This window comes from Lampetra fluviatilis, chromosome 14 (assembly GCF_964198595.1).
Source record: "Lampetra fluviatilis chromosome 14, kcLamFluv1.1, whole genome shotgun sequence".
NCBI classification, from domain to species: Eukaryota; Metazoa; Chordata; class Hyperoartia; order Petromyzontiformes; family Petromyzontidae; genus Lampetra; species Lampetra fluviatilis.
In genome coordinates this window covers 7,199,392-7,221,431 of record NC_136288.1, presented here as the reverse complement: position 1 = coordinate 7,221,431, position 22,040 = coordinate 7,199,392, and the positions used below count along the sequence as shown (strand labels likewise).

The 22,040-nt window shown below is 39.9% G+C and overlaps 1 protein-coding gene across 1 annotated transcript; it reads left to right on the top strand.

Moving 5' to 3' along the window:
• Positions 1-5,095: 5,095 nt before the first annotated feature.
• LOC144935842 (protein tyrosine phosphatase type IVA 1-like) lies at positions 5,096-21,645 on the top strand. Its single transcript, XM_078862650.1, has 5 exons — positions 5,096-5,228; positions 5,838-5,930; positions 6,696-6,826; positions 13,066-13,140; positions 16,583-21,645. The coding sequence occupies exons 1-5, from the start codon at positions 5,124-5,126 to the stop codon at positions 16,698-16,700; spliced, it is 522 nt and encodes a 173-aa protein (XP_078718776.1). The 5' UTR covers positions 5,096-5,123; the 3' UTR covers positions 16,701-21,645.
• Positions 21,646-22,040: the final 395 nt, after the last annotated feature.

Below are 22,040 nucleotides of genomic sequence, written 5' to 3'. Positions count from 1 at the left end.
AATTAAACTGAGAACGTGGAGAGAGGAAGGACATGTCGCTGTACCCAGCGGGTTTTTCAAAACGGAGCCCACAAGTGTAAGTGTGATCCTTGTGTCATGCAAGTGGGAAATGCTTATTGTATGGTACCCTATGTTAGACTGCAACGTTTTTGTTATTTGCATGTGATCTGCACAGATGCTGTGGTTTAAGCAGCCTTCGATAGAGAGATTTGTATTCTGTAGGCAAATAGGCGTGATTGGGCATACTGCCAAATTTCCCGTATGTAAAACAGTCATGTGACTGTTTTTGGATTGCACCCAGGAACTCTCCAAAATTATAATCTGTTCCTTCTCATAATAGCTTAGGAGGATGTCCTCTGTGATATTTCCCAAATTATTATGAGATCAAGCTAATAACGTAACAAATGCTTGGTAATACATTCATGATGTACTGCTTACATTGTGTGTGCATTAGTTGACATGTATTCATAAAATAGCATGAGGGTTGATCATTTTGGATTCATGCACATTTTGTAAAAAAACATCTCTAATCGTTGGAATGCATAAGACAGTACAAACAAGACAGAGCAGCGAAAATAATGCAATTCAAATGATAGATGTCCATATAAGATGGACGATAGACGCAGCAAATAAGACATACCATACAAACAGACAATGGACAACTTCGAGCAAATTATATAATACAAATTAGACTTATAATACACCAGCGGGAAGTACCCGACGTTGCCCTGGTGAAACTAATATTTCAAAACTTCTCTTAAAAACCTTACAGATACTTAGCTATTGTGAAAGCCCGGTGGGTCATTTGTCCATTTCTCCACCAACAAAATTATAAGAGGCTTGCAGAAGTCCACAAAGTAATATAAAGTGGGGGGTAAATAGTTGATCTAAAAGGTTAACGAAAATTGTCGACCCCCCCCCTCAAAAATATATCTTTACCCCCGCGTAGGTATATATACCTACACACCCTCCATACAACAGAGGAAGTATTATCTATTGACTCTGTAGTTGTATCTACTGACTGTACAGTAGTATCTACTGAGCCAGTAGTAGCTACTGACTGTGGAGTATTATTTACTGATTGTAGTAACTACTAACCGTAGTAGTATCTACTGGCCCTACAGTAGTATCTACCGACTCTATAGTAGTAACTACTAACTGTATAGTAGTATCTGCTGACTCTATAGTAGTATCTACTGACTGTAGTAGTATCTACTGACTGTAGTAGTAGCTACTGACTGTAGTAGTATCTACTGACGGTGTAGTAATATCTACTGACTAGCAGTATTTACTGACCGTAGTGGTATATTCTGACTAGTTTGCCCAGCCGGCCGAGGTGGCACCTTGGCAGGCTGGGGGCTGGGCCGCTACCCTCCCCACTCTCCTCCCGTCCGTGCTACAATAATACTATCTAAGCGCTATAATATTAGTGTCTACCTACCCTATAGTAGTAAGTGCACACATTGGGGTGGGGGGGGGCATGACACTGATGAATTTACCTCAGCGTTGTGTGTTTTTTTGCATTTTGAACCTGAATGAGAAATCCCCCTCCACCGATGACGCGTGTGCGTTGCTAGGGGCAACCCCCAGGCAGCTTTAGCGCTCGCGTAGCAGCGCGATGAAATGAAGAAAAAAATTGCACAAAATTGTTCATTTAACTACTATAAAGTTTACGGATGGGAAAACGGAATAGCGCTGGCTCACCACGGGGCTTACGGCGTGGTACCTGGCTACTTTTTTAAAACGTAAACCCGACGGGCAAAGAATGCCTTTTATAGGTAAGAAGATAGAGTACATGAGACAATAAATAAAACGGGCAGAACGAGACCTGTGCAAATGCAACGGGCATTCCAGTAATAATATAGCCCATTTGTAACTTGTACACTCTCTCTGTGAACAAACTCATGTTCGATGCCAAGGTAGGCTCGGGGTTCTCCATAATATGCTTGTCTTCAGCTGCTTTTCAAGTGGAAGGCGCTTGGATTCTGCGTCTGTGCAGTGGGGATAACGTTCCAGATGACAGGTGTGGCCACAGAGTAACGCCATCCAGCCGAGACAGTCCTGCATCTGGGGATGCGAGCACGCTGGGGAACGAAAGCTGTGGATGAGTGCACTAATGCAGAGTAAGAAACAAGACTGCAAACAGCAGACGGTGCAGATGAGAATTAGACAAATGGTACAATTGAGAAGTGCAACCAAGACAGGAGTTTTTTTTTATTAAGTCGTGACTCCAAATGTTGACTTAAATTGTACATGTTATGAGTAGAAAGGTTTCCGCACGGTTTAATGTGTACACTAACCTATTTTAATGCATGACACGGTAATCCCGTAATGCTTGAAACCATGCAGCGGTGAGATTTAAACGTATGCAAGCAGTAACTTGATGCGGTTGAAATGCTATTGGAACTACTTAAGCTACCTTAACCGCAAAACTACTTTACATATCATGCTGGAAAATTCTACCTTTATTTGAGCATCATTTGAGGCCACTTTTATATGATTAGGTAACTATTTGTATTGCCATGTATTTAATGTGCCTGTTGCCATTTATCAATTGGATTTCTTCGATCCGAGGTATAAATGGAAGTGCCATAAATAGATTTTGGCGTCTTTGGAGATGAATATCGGTGGAAAAAATACTGCCTTTCAGTGTTGCCATTGGGAAAAATACAGGGTGTTTCAAAAAGATGGACCCAATTTAGAAGCAGTATATTTCACGATGGCAACATAATACAATTACACAAAAAGTTAGCAACGGTTTAACGAGTTATCAAGTTTTACTAACCATTTTATAAATGCTCTGTGCCCTCCACCTGCTGTACGGACAACATCGAGACGATAGTTGAATTCTTCCCAAACGCCTCTGAGTGTCTTCTTCCACTGAAGTCACCGCTGCCGTGATTCTGTTTTTAAGGTCACCCAGATTAGTCGCTAATGATGGCACAAAAACACGGTCTTTGACGTATCCCCACAAGAAAAAGTTGCAGGGTTTGATGTCTGGGGATCTTGGGGGCCAAGAGTGTAGCGCCAAGTCTTGGGGTCCCGTGCGACCTATCCAACGTTGAGGCAGCGCGTCTTGCGAATGACTGAGGCTTAGGGGCTGTTTGTGTGCTGGGAGAGGCATCTAGCGGTCATCATTTGCAACTCTATACCCCGCCCTTTCAAGTGGTAAGAGTTTCATTCATGGGCGGTTCGTGGTTGCAGAGATATAGGATTTCAATCGGGTTTATCTTTTTGAAACACCCTGTGTGTAACAAGTTGTGTTTTTGTTCACTTGCTATTGTTTCAGTGGCTGGTTCATTTACAATCAATAGCACATTTTAGTGGGTTTTTGTGTTTGGTTTTATATTTCGTAGTGGTTATTAAAAGTGTGTGCAGTTTGAATGCTTTATCTACTCGTTTAGGTAAAAAAATTATTCGTAGCAAATATAGTTGGGCAGACTTTCTGTCAACAGCTATTGCTCAATTTCAGCCTACTCTGTTTTCTATGTTTTCTGTTAAAGTAAAAAAATCATTATGCATTATTTGACCATTGAGCAAGGGTCAGTTCTGCAATTCTAAAAAAGTGGTAAAAACTTGACCAATCTATAAGGCTGAAGAACTCTTGACTACCATGTTTGACTACCATGATTGTGAGTCGAATACTTTGCCAGAGAGTGGAGCGTATGTCGGTGGTTAGCGCACTGCGCTATGAACCTGCTGACCCAAATCTGATCCAGGTCATATATAACATCGATGCTTAGCGATACCCCCCCCCCCCCACGAAACGACTTCACCAACTCACATTTACCACGGTGGTGTGCAATTGTCTTTCAAATACCACGACCGACGTGGGGAATAATTAATCTAGCGGTGGATTTTTTGTATTGCTATATTAAACACATGTACTCACCTGAAGTACCACCTTGCTCTAATTTCTGTTTAATAAAAAGCAGTGTTCACAACATTGGTGGGCGAGCTGTTTACAACTGCGCTTGTACACAACTCCTAACATATTTACTTGCATTGTATTTGTGTAAACCAGGCTGTTTGCAGTATATGCTTAGCAATCTTGATTTGATTCAGTATCTTAAAAACGTAGGGTCTAGTTTTCCTTTCAGACATAGATGCATCTAAAGGGATCATTTGCCTGTGCAATGAGAGTGCGCTTTCTCCTTTTGTCTAATGTGCCTTTTAAGATTGTACTTACATTTAGAGATCTACCAAACAGCACTCATGCCAATCCCATTTTTTATTCTAGCATATTTAATGTACTGTATTTAAGCCATAATATTCTCCGTAGCCCAACTAGCTGCAAATTTGAGACACTCCTTGCTCCAATTGACGGTAAAAGAACCCATGCAATAATTGTTATAAATGAACCTATTTTGTTTTATTCTGGCTCGATGGGTGGTTCCCCCCCTCGATGTTCTCGGTTGCTGACGACGCTCCTCTTGTCCTGCCCCCCCCTCCCCACAGTTCTGTGGCGTTCTTGGTGTCACATTTATGGAGTTTGTGAAGGCACGTGGCGACTACTGCCAGGCGCAGCACGGACTCCTTGCTGACAAGTGAACTTGTGTGGTGGAGAAACTGTACTATTCTATCACCAAACCCCCATAGCCCCCCAGGAGTGTACACGCGAATCTCCGCTCTTCCGAATTGTTTTGCAACTTCTCCGTGTACCAGCGTGTGCAAGAGAAGACCCTCTGCATCACCCCCTCTATAAATCCAGATGGGGTAAACTGTGTTGTGGACTCTACAGTCATTCCCTCCAGTAGAGAGCATTGATTGTGTTTTTTTTAATAATCATTTATTATTGTTATCATTGTCATCGCATAACACAAATAATAATTATTATTATTTATAAATATATTTATTTTAAGGTATTTTTTTTCTCCTCCGTTTTTACGTCCAAGCGGAAGTTGACGAGTGGGAAATCGTGTGGACAGTTGAGTGAATTCTCAACATTTGCACAACTTTTGGAGAAAATTAAACTTAAAAGGTTGAATAATATAAAATATATCAATATTAATAATAATAATTAAAAGTAATAATTACAGAGCACAAGTGCAAATAGCAACCTGATAATCGTCATTGCTGCTAATTGTAACTTCAAGTTGCCTCAAGTGAATCCGCTGGAAGAAATGGCACGAATGAATCGTCCAGCGGCCGTGGAAGTTACCTACAAGCACATGCGCTTCCTCATCACCCATAATCCGACCAATGTCACCCTCAACAAGTTCATCGAAGTAAGTACCTTAGGCTGCCGTGCATTACATGGACTTGCTTGAGACTTTAATCCCCGCACTCCCAACGTAATCGTGGCACAAATAGAGAATCTTGGGAGAAATGCCGCGCTCGCCGTACAATGTTGCACGTTTGCCCGATCTGAGCAACAGTGATACGTCTGTGGGTTTTGTAAATAAGTAGCGTTCTGTGTAAAGTTAATGGTGATTTTAATAGGGACACTGGCCTTTTAATGGAGAAATAAACGTTGCAGTTGCTATCATGTTGCTAAAATGTTAACAAATTCCCAAAGAGTTTTTTAGTTGATTTGGATGGCACACTGGGTTTAACCCTTGATTGCATAACAAGGTATAGCACCTCTGATCACAATATTAGCCTATTATTGATTGATTCATTAACATTCCTTTAAAATCTTGATTTGAAGCTTTCGTGACTGCAGGAATCCATACTCTTTGGTTCTTTCGGTAAAGTCACGTAGTTAGAAATAAAATAAAACAAATAACATTTTATTTTAAGAGGGTTGACTTGGGGCTAAAGTCCATAATATGATGTGCTTTGGAATGACCCAGCCACATTTAACTAATGTTTTTCTTATTTATTTTATGTCACAGGAACTTAAGACATATAATGTGACCACTGTGGTGAGAGTTTGTGAAGTGACCTATGACAAGAGCCCTGTGGAACAGCAAGGCATCAGTGTCTTTGTGAGTGTTTATATACACGGATAACTTAGTCATAATTCACATAACTTGTATTTTCAGTATAACCTCACTTGCTGATCTTGTACCTGTAAAATAATATCACTTTGTTTTTTGAGGTTCAGCTATATTTTTCTTTCCATTTACTTGTTCCAAGTTTCCAATGTAATGTTATCAGAGCACACGTATTTTTTTTGTGATGCCTTGTTTGGGAGTGTCATACTTTTATATGCTGTGAAGAAGCGCCATTGCTCCAAACGACACCTTTATATTTTAAAAAAGCTTTTTGTTAACAGCACAGTAATGTAGCCCATTACTTGATATTATAAATGAGCACCCAGGAACCATTTTTGGATTTAATTTTTATGAAACCTGAAACGGTGGCGGGGTGCCAGTGTATGTACGCATATTGAACTTCTTTCGCACCATACATAGCCAACCGTGCTTATCAGAGGTGCGGGGGAAGGACAAATAACTCAACACAAAGCGGTTCTTAAGCAGTGAATTTTCAATCTGGATTAAAAAATATTGATCAATGGAGGCATCCTACCATGTGACCTCTGCTGTTATGGTCGCTTTTCTCTTTTCACATGCGTTTAGGCAGAGGGGGGGCTACGCTCTGAAGCTTAAATATATATGTTTATTAAAATATAAACTTGATTTAATTTAATTATATTTTGCACATAATGCATTCTTGAGAGTTTAATGGCACACAATGGTAGAAAAATATTCTGCATTGTGTTCACGATAATAATTTTGTTTCCTTTTTAGGACTGGTCTTTTGATGATGGGGCACCGCCATCGAACAAGATTGTTGATGATTGGCTGAACCTGTGCAAGACCAAGTTCCGTGACGAGCCTGACTGTTGCATTGGTGTTCACTGCGTTGCTGGCCTTGGGAGGTAAGGGCCTTTCGCATTGTTCATGGCTAGTTTGTAAATAAAGTCAATATAGTAACCAGGCTACATAGTGGCTTGTGCTGATATCAACATTGGCTTCCTGTTGTGCAGTTTGGCAACAGTGTCAAAAGCACACTGAAGGCATAAAGGTTACATTTGCCAATTGCCTGGTGCTAAATTGTTTCCTGAATGTTTTCTCTGGATCTAAGTGCCACAGGTACTATTTGCTTTTTGGGATGGTAAGTGTACACATTATTATTGTTTGATGCACAGCATGGGCTGTTGTGTGTGTGCAATGTTTTGCTTACAGTATGGGCATTCAGATGATAGTAAATGTGTTCTTTACAGGGACCCAGTTTTAATTATTAGCCATTCACATCATTGCCAGTTGGGTTTTTTGTTTAAAATGGGCAAGGTGTAGAAAACAATGATAAAGTGAGTACTGACTGTGTGTATACCAGCTGTGTCCCCATCACTAGCTTGTGGGCCATGCAGGCCCAATAGCTAATGGCTGACCATGTTTTGCTTATTCTCAGGTTTTTTCGGTAAAGTCACGTAGGTAAAACATTAAAAGTAATGAAAGTAAAATAAAACAAAACAAAAATAAAATTCACGACGTTTCGGAGGCAACACAAGTCTCCGTCATCAGGTGAGACCGTCACAGCCAGATTAGCTGCATCAAGTGGGGCAATGATTCAAGATGTAATCCCTTATAAGCAAGTTGAAGGGGGGAGGAGAGGGGGGGGGGAGTTCATCAGAATGTGGTAGCAAATGATGAACTCCCCCCCCCCCCTCTCCTCCCCCCTTCAACTTGCTTATAGGGGATTACATCTTGAATCATTGCCCCACTTGATGCAGCTAATCTGGCTGTGACGGTCTCACCTGATGACGGAGACTTGTGTTGCCTCCGAAACGTCGTGAATTTTATTTTTGTTTTGTTTTATTTTACTTTCATTACTTTTAATGTTTTACCTACGTGACTTTACCGAAAAAACCTGAGAATATGAATCATTGCAGTCACGAAAGCTTAAAATCTAGAATTCATGTTTTGCTTCCTAAGATGGTGAGGGTGGTATTTCTGCATTCGAATCACGGCATATCAATAGCATCCATCGTGCTTTGAACACTTATAATCAAGGCACGCGATTAAATGTGTATCACCTCTCAATGACGGCTGCTCACTTCAGTGAGACATGATCGTCAACAAACCCTTCACAGGCAAGAAATGTGATTGCTATTGGAGCGAGCACTCATCAACCCAACAAAAAACCGTGTTGGCCCAAACCCTTGATGAAGATGACAGACGTACACAAACACATTAACCAGCTTAAAATTTACATGTGACAACTTTAAAGCCAACTTCTAAGGCATGCAGTGAGTCCTGTGGATGATAGGTTGTGTGCTTTGTCTGATAAGCAGACTGCCTGAAAACACAAGCATCTTGCTTTGAGAGGTGTTGTATATGAGAGCCGAGCAGAGAGCTGCGAAATTAGAAACCACATAACAGCTGCAATTCTTGAGTGGCTAAACTTGACCGGTGTTCACCGCAAGTGGAGAAAGACTCGTGGTTTTAACCCCACCCTCTTCAGTTCTATGTGGATATGTTGGGAGACTTAACATTTTAATTCTTCCATAATCCTTGCTTTGAATGGCAGTTCTTCATATTCAGAATCCTTGTGTGGAGTGGTCGCCAAACTGTTATTCGCGTGTTATAATGGCTAGCATCAGCGTAGAGTAATATCTAAACCAATCCTGTTGAACTATAGTCAGACAACCTCTATCTAAAGAACTCTAAATTATTAAGATGCATTGTGAGTACCACGTTTTTTAAAAATTATTTTGGTTTCAGAAATTACTATACTTTAAAAATAGGTGTAAATTATTTGTAACAGTCAATATTTGCCACCTGGGCTTGTTTGAGAGATGCGTACGCGTATTTGTAGTGTTTTGCAAAGAGGAGGGGAAATCTGAACTAGTTAATCAGGATTTTAATCTCTTGCGCAACTGCTTTATCTAAAAATGAATAATGCTTCCCTCGAAGAACATGTATTCTTCCTCAGATTCTTATTGACCGTAGAATAATACTTCCCGCACTGATCAGAGATGAGTAATGGAAATAACGATCGACTACCTTGGAAATGGAAAATCATTTGTTAAGTTCCCATTTAACGGGTCATGTGTCAGAGCGTTGGACTTAAATGACACACTCTTTCAGTATTCACTGCCAATTGTCTTTAAACTATGTCCCCTGCTAGTCTCATAAGGCATACATGTAATCAAACTGTGCATTGTTCACTGTAATGGGTGATAAATAGTGTATAATGGATGCATTTGTTTTGCAAGTTCCTTTGAGACCACAATGCTTAGCATGCATAGGTCATTGTGTTTTCCCGTTATGGTCACGTTGACCTGAAAAAGCTTTTTCCCAGAAAGTACCACAGAGGCTCCTCCTGAACTTGTATGTTGCACTTGTAATAGCCACGTAACACATTTATATCGTCTAATGGTTACCTTGTGTATACAATTGCCTACTGCTGGACTTTGATAAATGTGCCCTGCTTTACTGTAATCATACAATACAACTTGCATCTCAAGAAATTGGGCATATTTGTTTCAAAGTGGCAGTCTTGTCATTGGCAGAAGAAAAAAAGTAAGTCGTTCAGGCCTGGACTTGAATCGAGGCAGGGAGCCATAGGCATGGGAAACTGTGGAGGGAAGGGAGTTCCAGATGATATGGGCAGCAGAGGGGAAAGAATGAACTCCGACTGAGCTAAGATTGACTAGTTTGACAGAAATCTTATTTTCTGGAGCGTGTAGAGCGCATGGAGTGAAATTAACGAGAGATAGGCAGAGGGCAAGTCCATGGAGGATTTGATAATTGAGTGCGATCTTGAAATGGATCTGAGGTTGGATTGAGAGCCATTGGAGGATTGGGGTTATGTTTTTCTTATTAACGGGTTAAGGTAAGCAGTCTGGCTGCTGCATTTGCATCATCTGAAGTTTGGAGGCGAGGGATTGTGGCAGGCTGTAGGAGAGATTTGCAAGAGTCTAGTTGGGATTGTTTGCGTATCATCGGAAGCTGGGGTAAAGGAAAATGGCATACGAGGTCTTGCAGAGTTTCAATGTGGGAAAAGAATGAGAGCTCTGGATCACTAACAAATCTAAGGTTTTGTACACTCTTTGCCAGTGTATATACAAACAGGTACTAGACCATGCATACGTTGGTAAAATATTTTTGTTAAAATATATTACACTTTCTTAGAGTTATGAGTTTTCCTCTGGAAATTTTTACAATTTTGAGTTTCTGCAGCTGGCAATGGAAATGAATACTGTTGCATGCTTTATATGACTTTGAAACGTTCAGGGACCTCCATAAATACTGCCACATGGCAAAGTACACCTGCTATTTTGAGGGATACCCCAAAAGTAATGCATCCTGCTTTTTCTTGATTGTTATCATAATGCCACATCTTTCACACCTTATTCGCATAGATAACATTCAATCTCATGGGCTTGTATGAGATCACATAATTTCTCAGCAAACACGACAATTCCAACAGGCCCTGGAACATATTGGGTGACTGTTCCTACTACTACCAGCACTGATCTTAAGATTTTAATCTCTTCAGCCCATGGAAGAATGTCTTGCATGAGAAACGTTTTCAACCGAGTGCTTTACAAGATGCTGTTAATATATTTATGTGGTACCAATGAATCGTTTTACTGGGATTTAATTGTAGCCCTGCTTCAAAGTCGATACTATTGCTTAAACATGCATGGGGATTATATTAAGAAATAGGAAAATGTTTGACTTTCCAAATATACCTAAATATGGTGTCCGTTTAATAAAAGAGAGAAAATTAGGAATTATTTTGGAGATCCTTCATGATATCTATCAATGTTTTTTTTACACACACTGCCATCCACCAAATGATGACATTTACGCTTCTGATGGACAAACATGCCAGCGTACCAATTAAATTACAAGCAGATCACCCCACACCCTATGTGACTGCACAAAGCACCCTGATAAAAGCCTAGCAACGCAGTGTCATGGCACTCGTTGGAATGCACAGGGATCCCATTTAATTTGACCCTGAAAATTGACAAAGGGAGTTTGTGACTGCCAACTTGTAATGTGATTATTCATGAACTGTGAGTCTACGTTTAGCTTGGTAGTTAGTATGATTACAAGAATAGTACATGTAGTTTTAAAATATCCACTGCTCTTCACATGTCTAAAGGGCAACATACTGCACATACGTGTTTTTATAATGTAGCATATATGATGGTAACTGAATTTGGCAACATTTTTACATTTGAACATTCCTTTCCAAGCATCTTGATTAATTTATTTTTGGCAATTAAAAGAATTGCAGTCGCTTAAAATGCATTTTCGCCTGTCATTTCAACTTCATAATGTCAAGTCAGCATGTCGCCCTGCATAAATTAATTTGGAGTGGCACTCACTTTTGTCGGTGGTCTTGAGCCAGTAATGGAAATTCAACATTATCATAGCCAGGGGCCAGTCACCCCGTTGGACAACCATTGTTGACTTTCCATGAAGTGGTAATAATATTATTAACCCCGGAGGGATGATCCCAGGCGTCTGCTGCTTACCACGACTTGATGTTTTACACCTTTCTGATTTGTAAGTTGAGCGGTACAATCACGGCATCACCTGGTCCAATTTTTGGGAATGTTGCAATGAAAATGGGGCTTAAAGTGACTCATTTGCTATTTCTCCATTTGATATAAATATACTGCCACCCTGCTGATGACTCGGGTATCAAACCAATCCAGGTTTTGCTTTGTCTAAAGAAATCCTACTGTAAAACTTTGGTTCAGAAGACTCATTGGTCATTGAATTTAAGTACTTAATCGATGACATATCTTTGCAATGAAACAAATATCTTCCCTGCTATGCTATTACCCACTTAGAGACATTCCATGTTTATTTATGCATAAACACTTGCTTTGATGCCTCATCATTTGAAAGTAATCCCTTCATATTTATACCAGGTGAACCCAATAGGTTTGAACTAATATCACTAATTAATATCCCACAAAGAACCCTCACGAATCATCCATGTTGATTTGTATTCTGTGGTGCATACCTTTTTAAAAGCGTCAGATTGAAAATTTGTCCAAATATGCATCAGGCATTGCTTGTATTTATAACACTTTATTATTATTTTGAGATTGCATCTGCCAACAAGCCTCGTCTTGATGTTTTAACAAGCCTTGTCCCCTTGGACTGTGGGAAATGGTTTGAGGCAATTCTTCTGACATCAAATATGCGCTCAGACTGTTTTGATGTACACCTGGATCGTCTCCTGTCTTGATAAGAAAAGGCTACTTACTTAGCTTTTGACTGGCTTGTGATAGATTCAAATGTACCCCATGTGATTGTGTGAAACTTAGTTTAACCTGCATATGGGCACAAGAGCACAATGTCTTAGCTTTAAAGGTCATGGTTTTATATTTCGGGGGCAAAAAGAGGTTAAGATACAAATTTGTGGTCTTCCTAATCTGTATTAATCCACATGTAATGCATTTTTATTTTTTTACACATTGGATTCCCACAAGTGTTGTTTCAATAGCAGCATTTTTAAAATGTAACTTTATTATGTTTAACATAGCAAAACACTTAGACAGTTGTACACAAGCATGAACCAAATGAAAGTGGTGAAGGTTGTGAAGTATTTTTTAAATGAAGTTCAATCGAAGCATTACATATTATTTGTTTTATCAAGAAATACATTTCTGTGAATGTAAGTTCCTGTGAATGTGCATGCACTTGCTTTTCGCTGGCTTGAGGCCAATTGCTGTATACCAGCATAAAAACTGCATTCCCCATCTCCCCAGCTGGGAAAATTTTGCTCCAACTCGCCCCAACTTGATCACCGCTCAGTCCTTACAATGCACAAATACTCATCAACACTCCATTTCATTAACCAGTTTAAATTGAGTTAGCAGTTTTTATATCCAGAAGCTCCGGCGAGATGTGAAACTGGCCTGCGGTGTGTGCATGTTATTTAGTGTCTTGGTAAAACTATCGCTTTCTTACCATGAGATGTCCTGAGGGAATGAACCTCGTCGTTGATAGATAGAAATAAAAAAATGGTGATAGGTAGTGTTCAGTGGCATTGGCTGTGAAGATCTTGCCCTTGTGATAACCCTGTGCACAGACCTTTTTTCTGAATTGTGTTTTGACACTTTCAATGTCGTTGGTTGTTCAGGGCTCCTGTGCTCGTGGCCCTTGCCCTCATCGAGAGTGGGATGAAGTATGAGGATGCAGTGCAGTTCATCAGACAGTGAGTATCCTTCCCAACGAAACCCCGCTTACTCCCCATATCGATGTTCCTATTAATTATTTTCTCATTATCCTGGGCGGGTGACTCTGTGACAAACAAAGGACTCGATTCACAATTGGAATGCCCACGAGTTCAAATTCCGGTCAGGGTTGATTCAGTCCATCCCGCCTCTGGGGTCGGTAAATGAGGTACCATGCTGTGGGAAGTCAACAGTGGTCATCCAGTCGTGAAGACTGTGGGCCCATCATGGTAATGAGGGGTTTGCACGCCAGCCTCGGCTGCCATTGGATATGAACACCACCCAACGCTCTTATGAATGAGCATGGAGAGACTTTGACTTTTTGTTTTAGGATTATAGCATCGATTGTTTATGCACAAGCAATGTGTAACGCTTTATTCAGTCTCCTGTGCTATGCAATGCTGAAAGATACAACTCAAAATAACCAAATAGTTATTTTAGGTAAATCATTAGACTGTGGTGTTCCAGGCTGTTTGAAGCAGAAAAAGTTTTTTAATCACAGTACGGTGCTCTGTTATGTATGTTGGTTGTATCCGTCGTTATGATGACGATTCTGAATGGACTGATCTCTTGATTCCACATTGTGCCTTGCGTCACTCCCACCTTATGTGATGCTCGGTTCTAGCGCTGCAGTCGCATCATGGTGTAGATGTTGAAACGAAGCGTCGGAGTGACACTGCCGTAACGTCACCCGTGGTATTATTGTGAGCCCGGCCGAAAGTTAAAACCTGGACATAGAGCCTGGATATGTTTCTACAAGATAAATTATATATATGTGTAGGTTTGTGCCTTTTAATGCTGTTATTCATGGCGATGAGCCAAAAGATTAAGTGCTATTTGTCAGCAAGTAAAGCCGGCTGGTTTGAACCCTTATCTTTTGTATGTACAGTTGTAATTAATCACCGTGTTGATCACATTAAATGATTATTTGTGATGTGGCTGGTACACGTAATTAATTAATCATCATTTTACTTTTCTGTTAAACCTAGAAGCTGATGAACTATCGGTCTTTAGACTTGTAAAAATAATCTTAAAACGAGAGGTGCACATGAGTACATTTTGTATGAGTTGAAGTCAAATGAGAGGATTTGTGTAGGAATTGAAGGTTTTTTTGTAGATGCACTAGAACAAGAAGTACCTGAATAGATAGGCCATCGAAATCACACAAAGGATCCGGTCTCGTTGCAATTGAATAAGGGCTGTATTGATGTTCATTGAACTCATTCATGTTGGTGTAATTTTCTCAGGGGCACATAATGTGCTTTTGGTTACTCCACACCCATGTGAAACAAGATTCATTGCTGTAAAATGCTTTAACCACCACCTGTGGCGTTGCGTTGTCTAGTTTGTATGAAGGTACACAGGAAGTATAACATATCCTTTTTCCCCACAGCAGTACGCCTTTTACTAGATGTGTTAAATAATAGATAATTGTTTTAACCTGCTCGAGTAGCTCGTTATACATGCTCGTGGCAATTGTTGTTTATGGACTTTTGTCAGTGTAAGAGTAGCGTGAATGCATCGTGTATCTCGTGTCGCGCAATGGTGAAACATTTTGCAGTTGAAAGGATATAAGTTGAAATCCTAGTTGGGGTCGAGGGCTATGATTCATTTAGGGTCGATAAAATATATACCATTATATGGGAAGGGACCAGTACATGAGAGCATTTACCCCTGCTATAGGAATGTGGAATATCCATCGCTGGGGCTCAAGGCCACCAATGGAGATGAGCACTACCACCCTACATGTACTGGTTTTGACAAGGAGACACTATATAACAAGGCGGCTGCAGGAAGGCTTGGGACATCTCTCTTGGGGTCTTGGATGAGTTTCTTTAGTTTGGCTGATTCAGGGTGAATGCCTTTTGCGAGGGGTTGGAAGGGGTTACCAGACATGGCATGTGCAACTTGATGTCAATTATTTAATTGCTTATTTACACATTAACTGCTTAGGGGCTCTCAACTGGATGGTTGCTTTTTTGCCTTCACTTGAATTTCAAACTATAATTTTGGGGGTAGGGCTGTGGTTGCCGATGGGAAACATAAATGTACGTGTATGTAGCCAGTGTCTTTTTATAGCCAGACCCAAAGTTAGTAGTTTCCCCTTAGGGGTGAGACAAATGCTCAGTGTGCGTTTTAATACAATTCTACCTTGTAGCTTCTAAATTATAACTTCCTCCCCTATCTTTGCCATTTACGTGACAACCTTTTAGCTGCTGGCGGTTGCAGTAGCAGTCGTACCTGTTTTTAATTGCAAAATTTGGAAATGTCATAAAAAAAAACTGTGTACTGCATAATTAAGTGTAGGTAAAGGATATTTCCCATACGTACAGCACCTTATTGTGCTGTTAATATTATGGCTACGCAGCCTGAATGTGTCATCCATTTTTGCAACAATACTTTAGCTGTACCAAAGTAAAGTATAGCAACCGATTCCAGTGAACTTAAATAAAACATTAATGGGGCTGTTGTGGTTATCGTAAGATAGTCTAATCGCTCTTGAGTTTCTCTATTGGTGAGCAGTTTGCAGTTGGTAGATCAAGGTCAGCGAGTCGATGTATGCGACTTAGGCTTTTTTTATTTTCAGCCAAGCCTGACTAACACGGTTTAATTGAAAATCAAGTTGCATAAACAATGAACTGCTCTGCCTTAACAGCAGCTAATGTTGGCAATAAAGCATGCTTAGCCTGTAACCCAACTGCTTGAGTGGCAGCGCAGGGGACAGCATTGTGTGCCTGCCTTCAAATATTCAACATGTCAGCATTAGCTACGCACAACTGTAGCTCTTCACACTTGATGAAGATGGGTTTCTATTAGCAACAATGCCTTAAAATTTAGTCAAGGGGCACCTCTTTTGGTGGTCCTGCGTGAGTTGTAGAAACTCCATATTTCTATGGTGCAGATCTAATTATCTACAGGACGCAACCATTGGTGACTTCCCACAGATTCGTTTTTTTATCACCTGTGAAGACATTCTTAGTACCTTCTGATAGTGAATCTAACTGTCATGCATAACTCTGTCCTCTACTGTTTGTATAATTGTCAATTAATATTAATATCGTTTAAGGCTAACAATATGTGCATTGCACATATAGTTGTACATAATCCATTGCGGCAACTGGAGTTGCTACCATTTGACACAATTTTAAAGTGAATTGTTTCTTGCAATTAATTGAGTCCCTGAAATCAGAATCAATCTATTTTATAGTGATTCATTTCACCGTTAATATCTGTTAACTAAGGAGAAAGGCTCACCGAGTCTTACTGCTTTTTTAAGGAGGGTTCCTGTTTTGGGATATTTGGAAATTAAATGAAATCGGTGCCTGAAGATTAGCATCCATGAGAGAGATCACCTGCCCAACGGGGATCACAGCTTGGTGGGCAACTAACAATGCGATGTCCTTGTGCACCTCTGTCTCCTAGGAAACGCCGCGGAGCCATTAACAGCAAGCAGCTGATCTATCTGGAGAAGTACCGGCCCAAGATGAAACTGCGCTTCAAGGAAACAAATGGCCACAAGAACAACTGCTGCATCCAGTAAAACGAAGCCTCTTGGCCGAGGGACCTGTTTTGGATGAAGAGAAACCAATTCCGCGCATCTTTACTCGGGGACAGGTTAACTTGGACTGCTTAGGACCACCTATTCCACCGCTGGCACCATGAGCCCCCACGCTCAATGCCGAAGTTTCCAACACACACCCTGGTTGTTATGGAGGCTGAGAATGGGAAGGAGTAATTTTCCATCTCGTTCTCCCAGTGGCTTCGCTCGGGGGTTGTTAGTGGTGGCTTAAGTTCACCGTCAAATGGCCTTTTCTTTTTTCCTCCACCCCCCAATCGATGTCGGTGGTCCGTTTTACTTGTGGGTTTGCAAGTTGATAATTACATTTTAACTGAATACCAAACAGTCCTCCGAATGCGATTTAAGCCAATTGCTTGGTATAGCCCACATAATTGTGTTTGATTAAATACCTACATAATTAACTTGACATTCAGATTTCGATACCTCATATTCCACAGCAAATGAAGCCCTTGCTGTTAACCTGTCCCTTGAGTGCAATTGAACTGATTTGTTTTACACGTAGACTGTCCAGCTGAAGAAATCCTGTGATTAATATTGATTTCGTCGCCATAATTGTATTCGTTTAGATATCACCAATGAATGCGTTTTTCAGTCTCCATAGCAGTGTGCTTGGCCCATCTGGGATTGTGGCCAATAGCAATTTACGCTCTAAATTATCGGCATGCCGCAGACACTGATGGCTAGTTATGGGGATTCTATAGCCCCGCTCCAAAATGTTCCAGGGTATTTTCAGCTGGGAAATCCAAGGGGAGTTTTCATTTCCACAGTTTATTGCAAACGAAATCAAAGCTGTAGACTTGAAAGCACATTGTTTCAGTAAATTTTTATTGCCTTAACCTCTTTTGCTCTTCGCCTGTGAATAACATAAGCAGATGTGGGGAACGAAATAGAACTCCCCATGGCTGAGGCATGGGGGTCTGTGATTCAAAAATGCACATTTAAAGCTATGCTAACCATTTACTTGCATTAATTTATTTAACGTTACCTTAATTAATCAGAGTGGTTATATATATTGGCTTTTAAATGTGCATCAAAGCGAACACTTTTAGTTGATTTTAGGCTATATGTAGCTTACGCCATCTAGCTTTGATAATACAGTGGTTTCTGCCATTGTTGCTTAAAGCTTCTCTTTATGGCATGCAAGTGTGTGCTGAGAGTCCATTATGGTTTGATTCACGGTTTAAAATGTCACGCGTGGGTCTTTGTCTATTGCTTGCGTTGCATAAGACCATGTGACTGGCAGAGATAGGAAATGCACACGTCACACGCACTGAGGGAATGGTGCATTTCTGTGTGTCTGCTGAAAGAAAGGTTTTCTTTTGGTCGTAGTTCAGAGTGCCATTGTTTCGTCTTGGTATGGTTGTGTCAATTATTTTTGCAGTAATGATTTTGGACATGAAACAAACGGCCTTAGATACTAAGCAAAACCTTGGCCACTGCAATCTCTACAATTATAACTATAAACTACAAATATGGCCTCTGTTACTTCAGCCAAGTGTAGAAACTGGTTTCATAGCAGTGCGTATGAAGCGGGAATGTTCGATTTAATTTTGCGCATGGGGCATATGAGTACTGAACAGCTATGAAACTAAGTGCAGAAGATCATATTTAAATACGAACAATATCGGAGAGAATTACATTTGATATGTCCTACACAATGGGATTCATTTTTTTTAACCGATTTTTTTAAATTTACAAAATGATGCGAAACATTATTTTCTGCTGCGTTGCCAGTGGTGCACAAAGCATCAATAACAAACAACAAAAAGACAACACTTTCGTCCATAACACTGCCTTTAAGGGGAAAATATATAGCAGGCAACGTTTCGGGCAATGGGTCTTCTCATATACTCTGAAGGGCCATTGCCTGAAATGTGACCTATGTTATACATATATTCCTCCCGAAACAGTGTTATTGATGAATGTGTTGTAGTGTTGTGATGCTGAAGTCTATTTTTGGGCAAAAACTACATCTCTGGCAGTTCAAACACTGAAGATGTTCAAACTTTTTCCCGCCACCAAATAACTTATTTTGGATTATAAGTAATGTTTTTATTTAAGACACCAGCATGATAAATCTAGGCCGCTTAAGTTCAGTTTTAGCCTTTTTGTATGTTGATGCGGGAAACGGATGCAAATATGCTGCTTCCTCTTGTCTGCCGTCTCAACCCATGTAAGAGTACGAACCGGTTATCAGCAAGCGTACAGCTTTAATGTAACTATGCGGTGGAGAAGCCAGCCGTTTGGGGCTGTACCCGGTTCTGTATTCAGAATTTGTTTTTTGAACTTTTTTCTTGTTGTCAACAGCGTTGGAAGTGTCACAGTCAAACAAAAATGTATTTCTGTATACGGATTACTCATTGTCACGGGTCGTGTGCAGGTAACCCCTTGTTTGGTATAATTAAACATTTGATTGCTTAAATACCTAATGCAACGTATTCACCTAATTAGATCTATTTGACTAAGGAAGAAAAGTCACCAAGTCCTCGGCTTTGTTGTATGGTATGTTTACATTTGATGTCAGTCGTTGCTTAAAACCAAGCTGCTGACACAATCATTTCCCCGATATTGCATTTTAAGCCCTTTTTCAAATGCTTTACAATGAAAGCAATCAAGAGTAAATAATCCATGGGTGCATGTTGAGCGAATTATTTGCACCGATGAAAATTGAGTGATAGGGGATTACCCGCTTGGGTTAGGGTTAACACGAACCCGACGCCTTTTATTAATCTAAGTACAGTAACATTAACTTGTGAGTGACCCTTCAACACTGGCTGTCAACAGATTGTGCTTTTGTTTGTGGCCACTTAGCATGTGTTTAAGAAATGTCTATCGCTGAACACACGAGGTACTTGCCCCCATTTTTAATTCATAACAGTTGCTGTGATCACGATGCCGTGAGCACTCTTGTGCAAGTTGAAACCTCGATATGGTACTGCAGACCAATTTCAGCAACCCCCACAGACAATCGTCTTGAGGTGGCAAAGCCTTATTAATTAATGTTACTGCGCTGTGAGGTAGCGTTTTGAGTACCGTAGCAGTAATACAGTGGGTAGGTGTGGTTCAGTTTTTTCGTCATTGTGTATTCCTAAGCAAAAAGGGTTGTTTAATGTCTGAAATGGTTGTGCACCTGAATTTAATAAGGGGATCGTGGTTTAAAGTAACTTAGTGTATGCCTGCTTTATAACAAATTGTTTTGTAACTAGACTATTACTTTGACGTTTTGATGCAACAGTGTTTCTGTATTTTATTACGTATTTTTGGTAATAAGTAAATAATACAAGTGTACCTTCTTTGTCATTGCAGGTAAAAAAAAAATATTTTGTACAAGAACTTAATAACTTTAAGGCAGTGCTTTTATAATCAGCCAAACTTTTTTTGCCGACGGACCTGCAGCCTTACACTGTTTAGAAACCAAAATGTTTTTGAGTGAAAATGAACTGGGAATGGTTTTGAGCGGCACATACTTCCAGTTCTGTCTACATTCGAACGACATTGTTGAGTGCAACTCTGGTCTGTGTCCTTAAAGTTGTCGGCTTTTCCCATTTTAAGAACAATGTGAGTGGCAACTGCGCTAACTGAATAAGTGTCAGAATTCATCTGTAACAGGTCAACAAGCCTGTGAAATACAATAAATGTTTTAAATATCAATTTACAAAGATGTGCATGTGCTTAAAAACTTTCAAGGAATTATATCAATATACATGTCAACTAGTTTTTGTTGTGGTAACGTATGGTGTTATGTTATTAGTCCAAGTTGCTGATCTGCTGTCATCTGCATTGTCCTTTCCTCATAGTCTACCAATGGAATTTACGTTTAATGTTGGCACTTTGCATGTATGCAAGTGGATAGTACATTTTTGTTGAGCGAAAGGTCAGAAGAGTGCAGTTTTAGCACAGGCATGCCAGGGTCATGTTAGCATGTGCTACCTGAACTATGCTGCCACATTCTTTTAGTGTCCAGTCTATCCCAGAGTGGATGCATGCGGGTTTGGTTGTTCAGAGCCACTGACTTGCATTGCATCCAATAGCTACTATGCTTGCTTTGTTTTAAATCACATTCTGGGGTTAATGCCACTGAAAGAATGTGGTCATACGATACTGTCAGCAATTTTCCACTTTTGATTTAAAGCTTTTGTGACTGCAGGGATTCATATTCTTGGTTATTTCGGTAAAGTCACGTAGAAGGGAGATAATAAAATAATATAAATATAAAACAATAAAAATTCTCACGACGTTTCGACTGCAACACAAGCAATCATCAGATGTGATCAGGTGTGATGATGATTGCTTGTGTTGCAGTCGAAACGTCGTGAGAATTTGTATTGCTTTATATTTATATTATTTTATTGTCTCCCTTCTACGTGACTTTACCGAAAGAACCAAGAATATAATGTTCCACTTGTTCTGCTCATGTCAGGAAACATGGAAAATATACATTTATTTTGTGGTTCTGCATATTTAGTATGGTGTGTGAATATACACCATATGTCAACATGCCCGTTCATGTAGAATTTTTTTATTTTTTCAACCGAGTATCATTTTTCCCTGGGATCCACATGCATTAATAATAGCTCTTTCGTTTCATTTCTGACCAATTTGTAAATTACAAGAAAACGTTCAACTGCCACAAGTGGTGGGTATTTTGGTCTTTTTTTAAGGAAGTATGCTTTGCTTGCCACAACAATTACAAATAATTAATTGTGTATCTATTTAGTTCAAAACCAAAACTTTTAATTAGTGCATACTAAATAAATTGTGACGTACTGTAATTTTAGGAAAGATTTACACATTTAAGCCAATCTTTAAATAACTCAATTAAAATTGATATAATGTCCTGTAACAGAATCGTGGAAGAATTTGTAAAGCAAATATTGCATCTGGAAAATAAACAATGGAAACATTTTACGCTTTTTGCTTGGATGTTTTGACGTGTTCCTGTTATGGTGAAAAGCTAATTTTGAGAACATGATTAAATTGCTGTTGGGGTCATTGGAGAAATATATTTTATTTTATCAGCACTTGAACTATATTGTATGTATGTTTAACTTCTTTCGCACCGTACGTAGCCAACCGTGCTAATCGGAGGTGCAGGGGAAGGACAACAAAGTAAAAAAAGCAGTTCTAAAGAAATGCGCATTCCTGCAGCCATATATTTTTATGATGTTGGCTTATTGGGATTGCTTTATTCCCCAGGTCAAGTAATAGAACAGAGGTTCCACATCACAAGCTAAATGCTGTTATGATTCTTGTCGCATTGGATGTCTTTTTGCATCCACTGTATTCTTAAAAGATGAAAGT

Excerpts from the sequence above, each read along its gene's own strand:
- LOC144935842 (XM_078862650.1), top strand. The coding sequence starts at position 5,124 with ATGGCACGAATGAATCGTCCAGCGGCCGTGGAAGTTACCTACAAGCAC. Across the intron at positions 5,931-6,695 it reads AGCAAGGCATCAGTGTCTTT|GACTGGTCTTTTGATGATGG; the intron begins GTGAGTGTTTAT and ends TTTCCTTTTTAG. Across the intron at positions 6,827-13,065 it reads TGCGTTGCTGGCCTTGGGAG|GGCTCCTGTGCTCGTGGCCC; the intron begins GTAAGGGCCTTT and ends TTGGTTGTTCAG.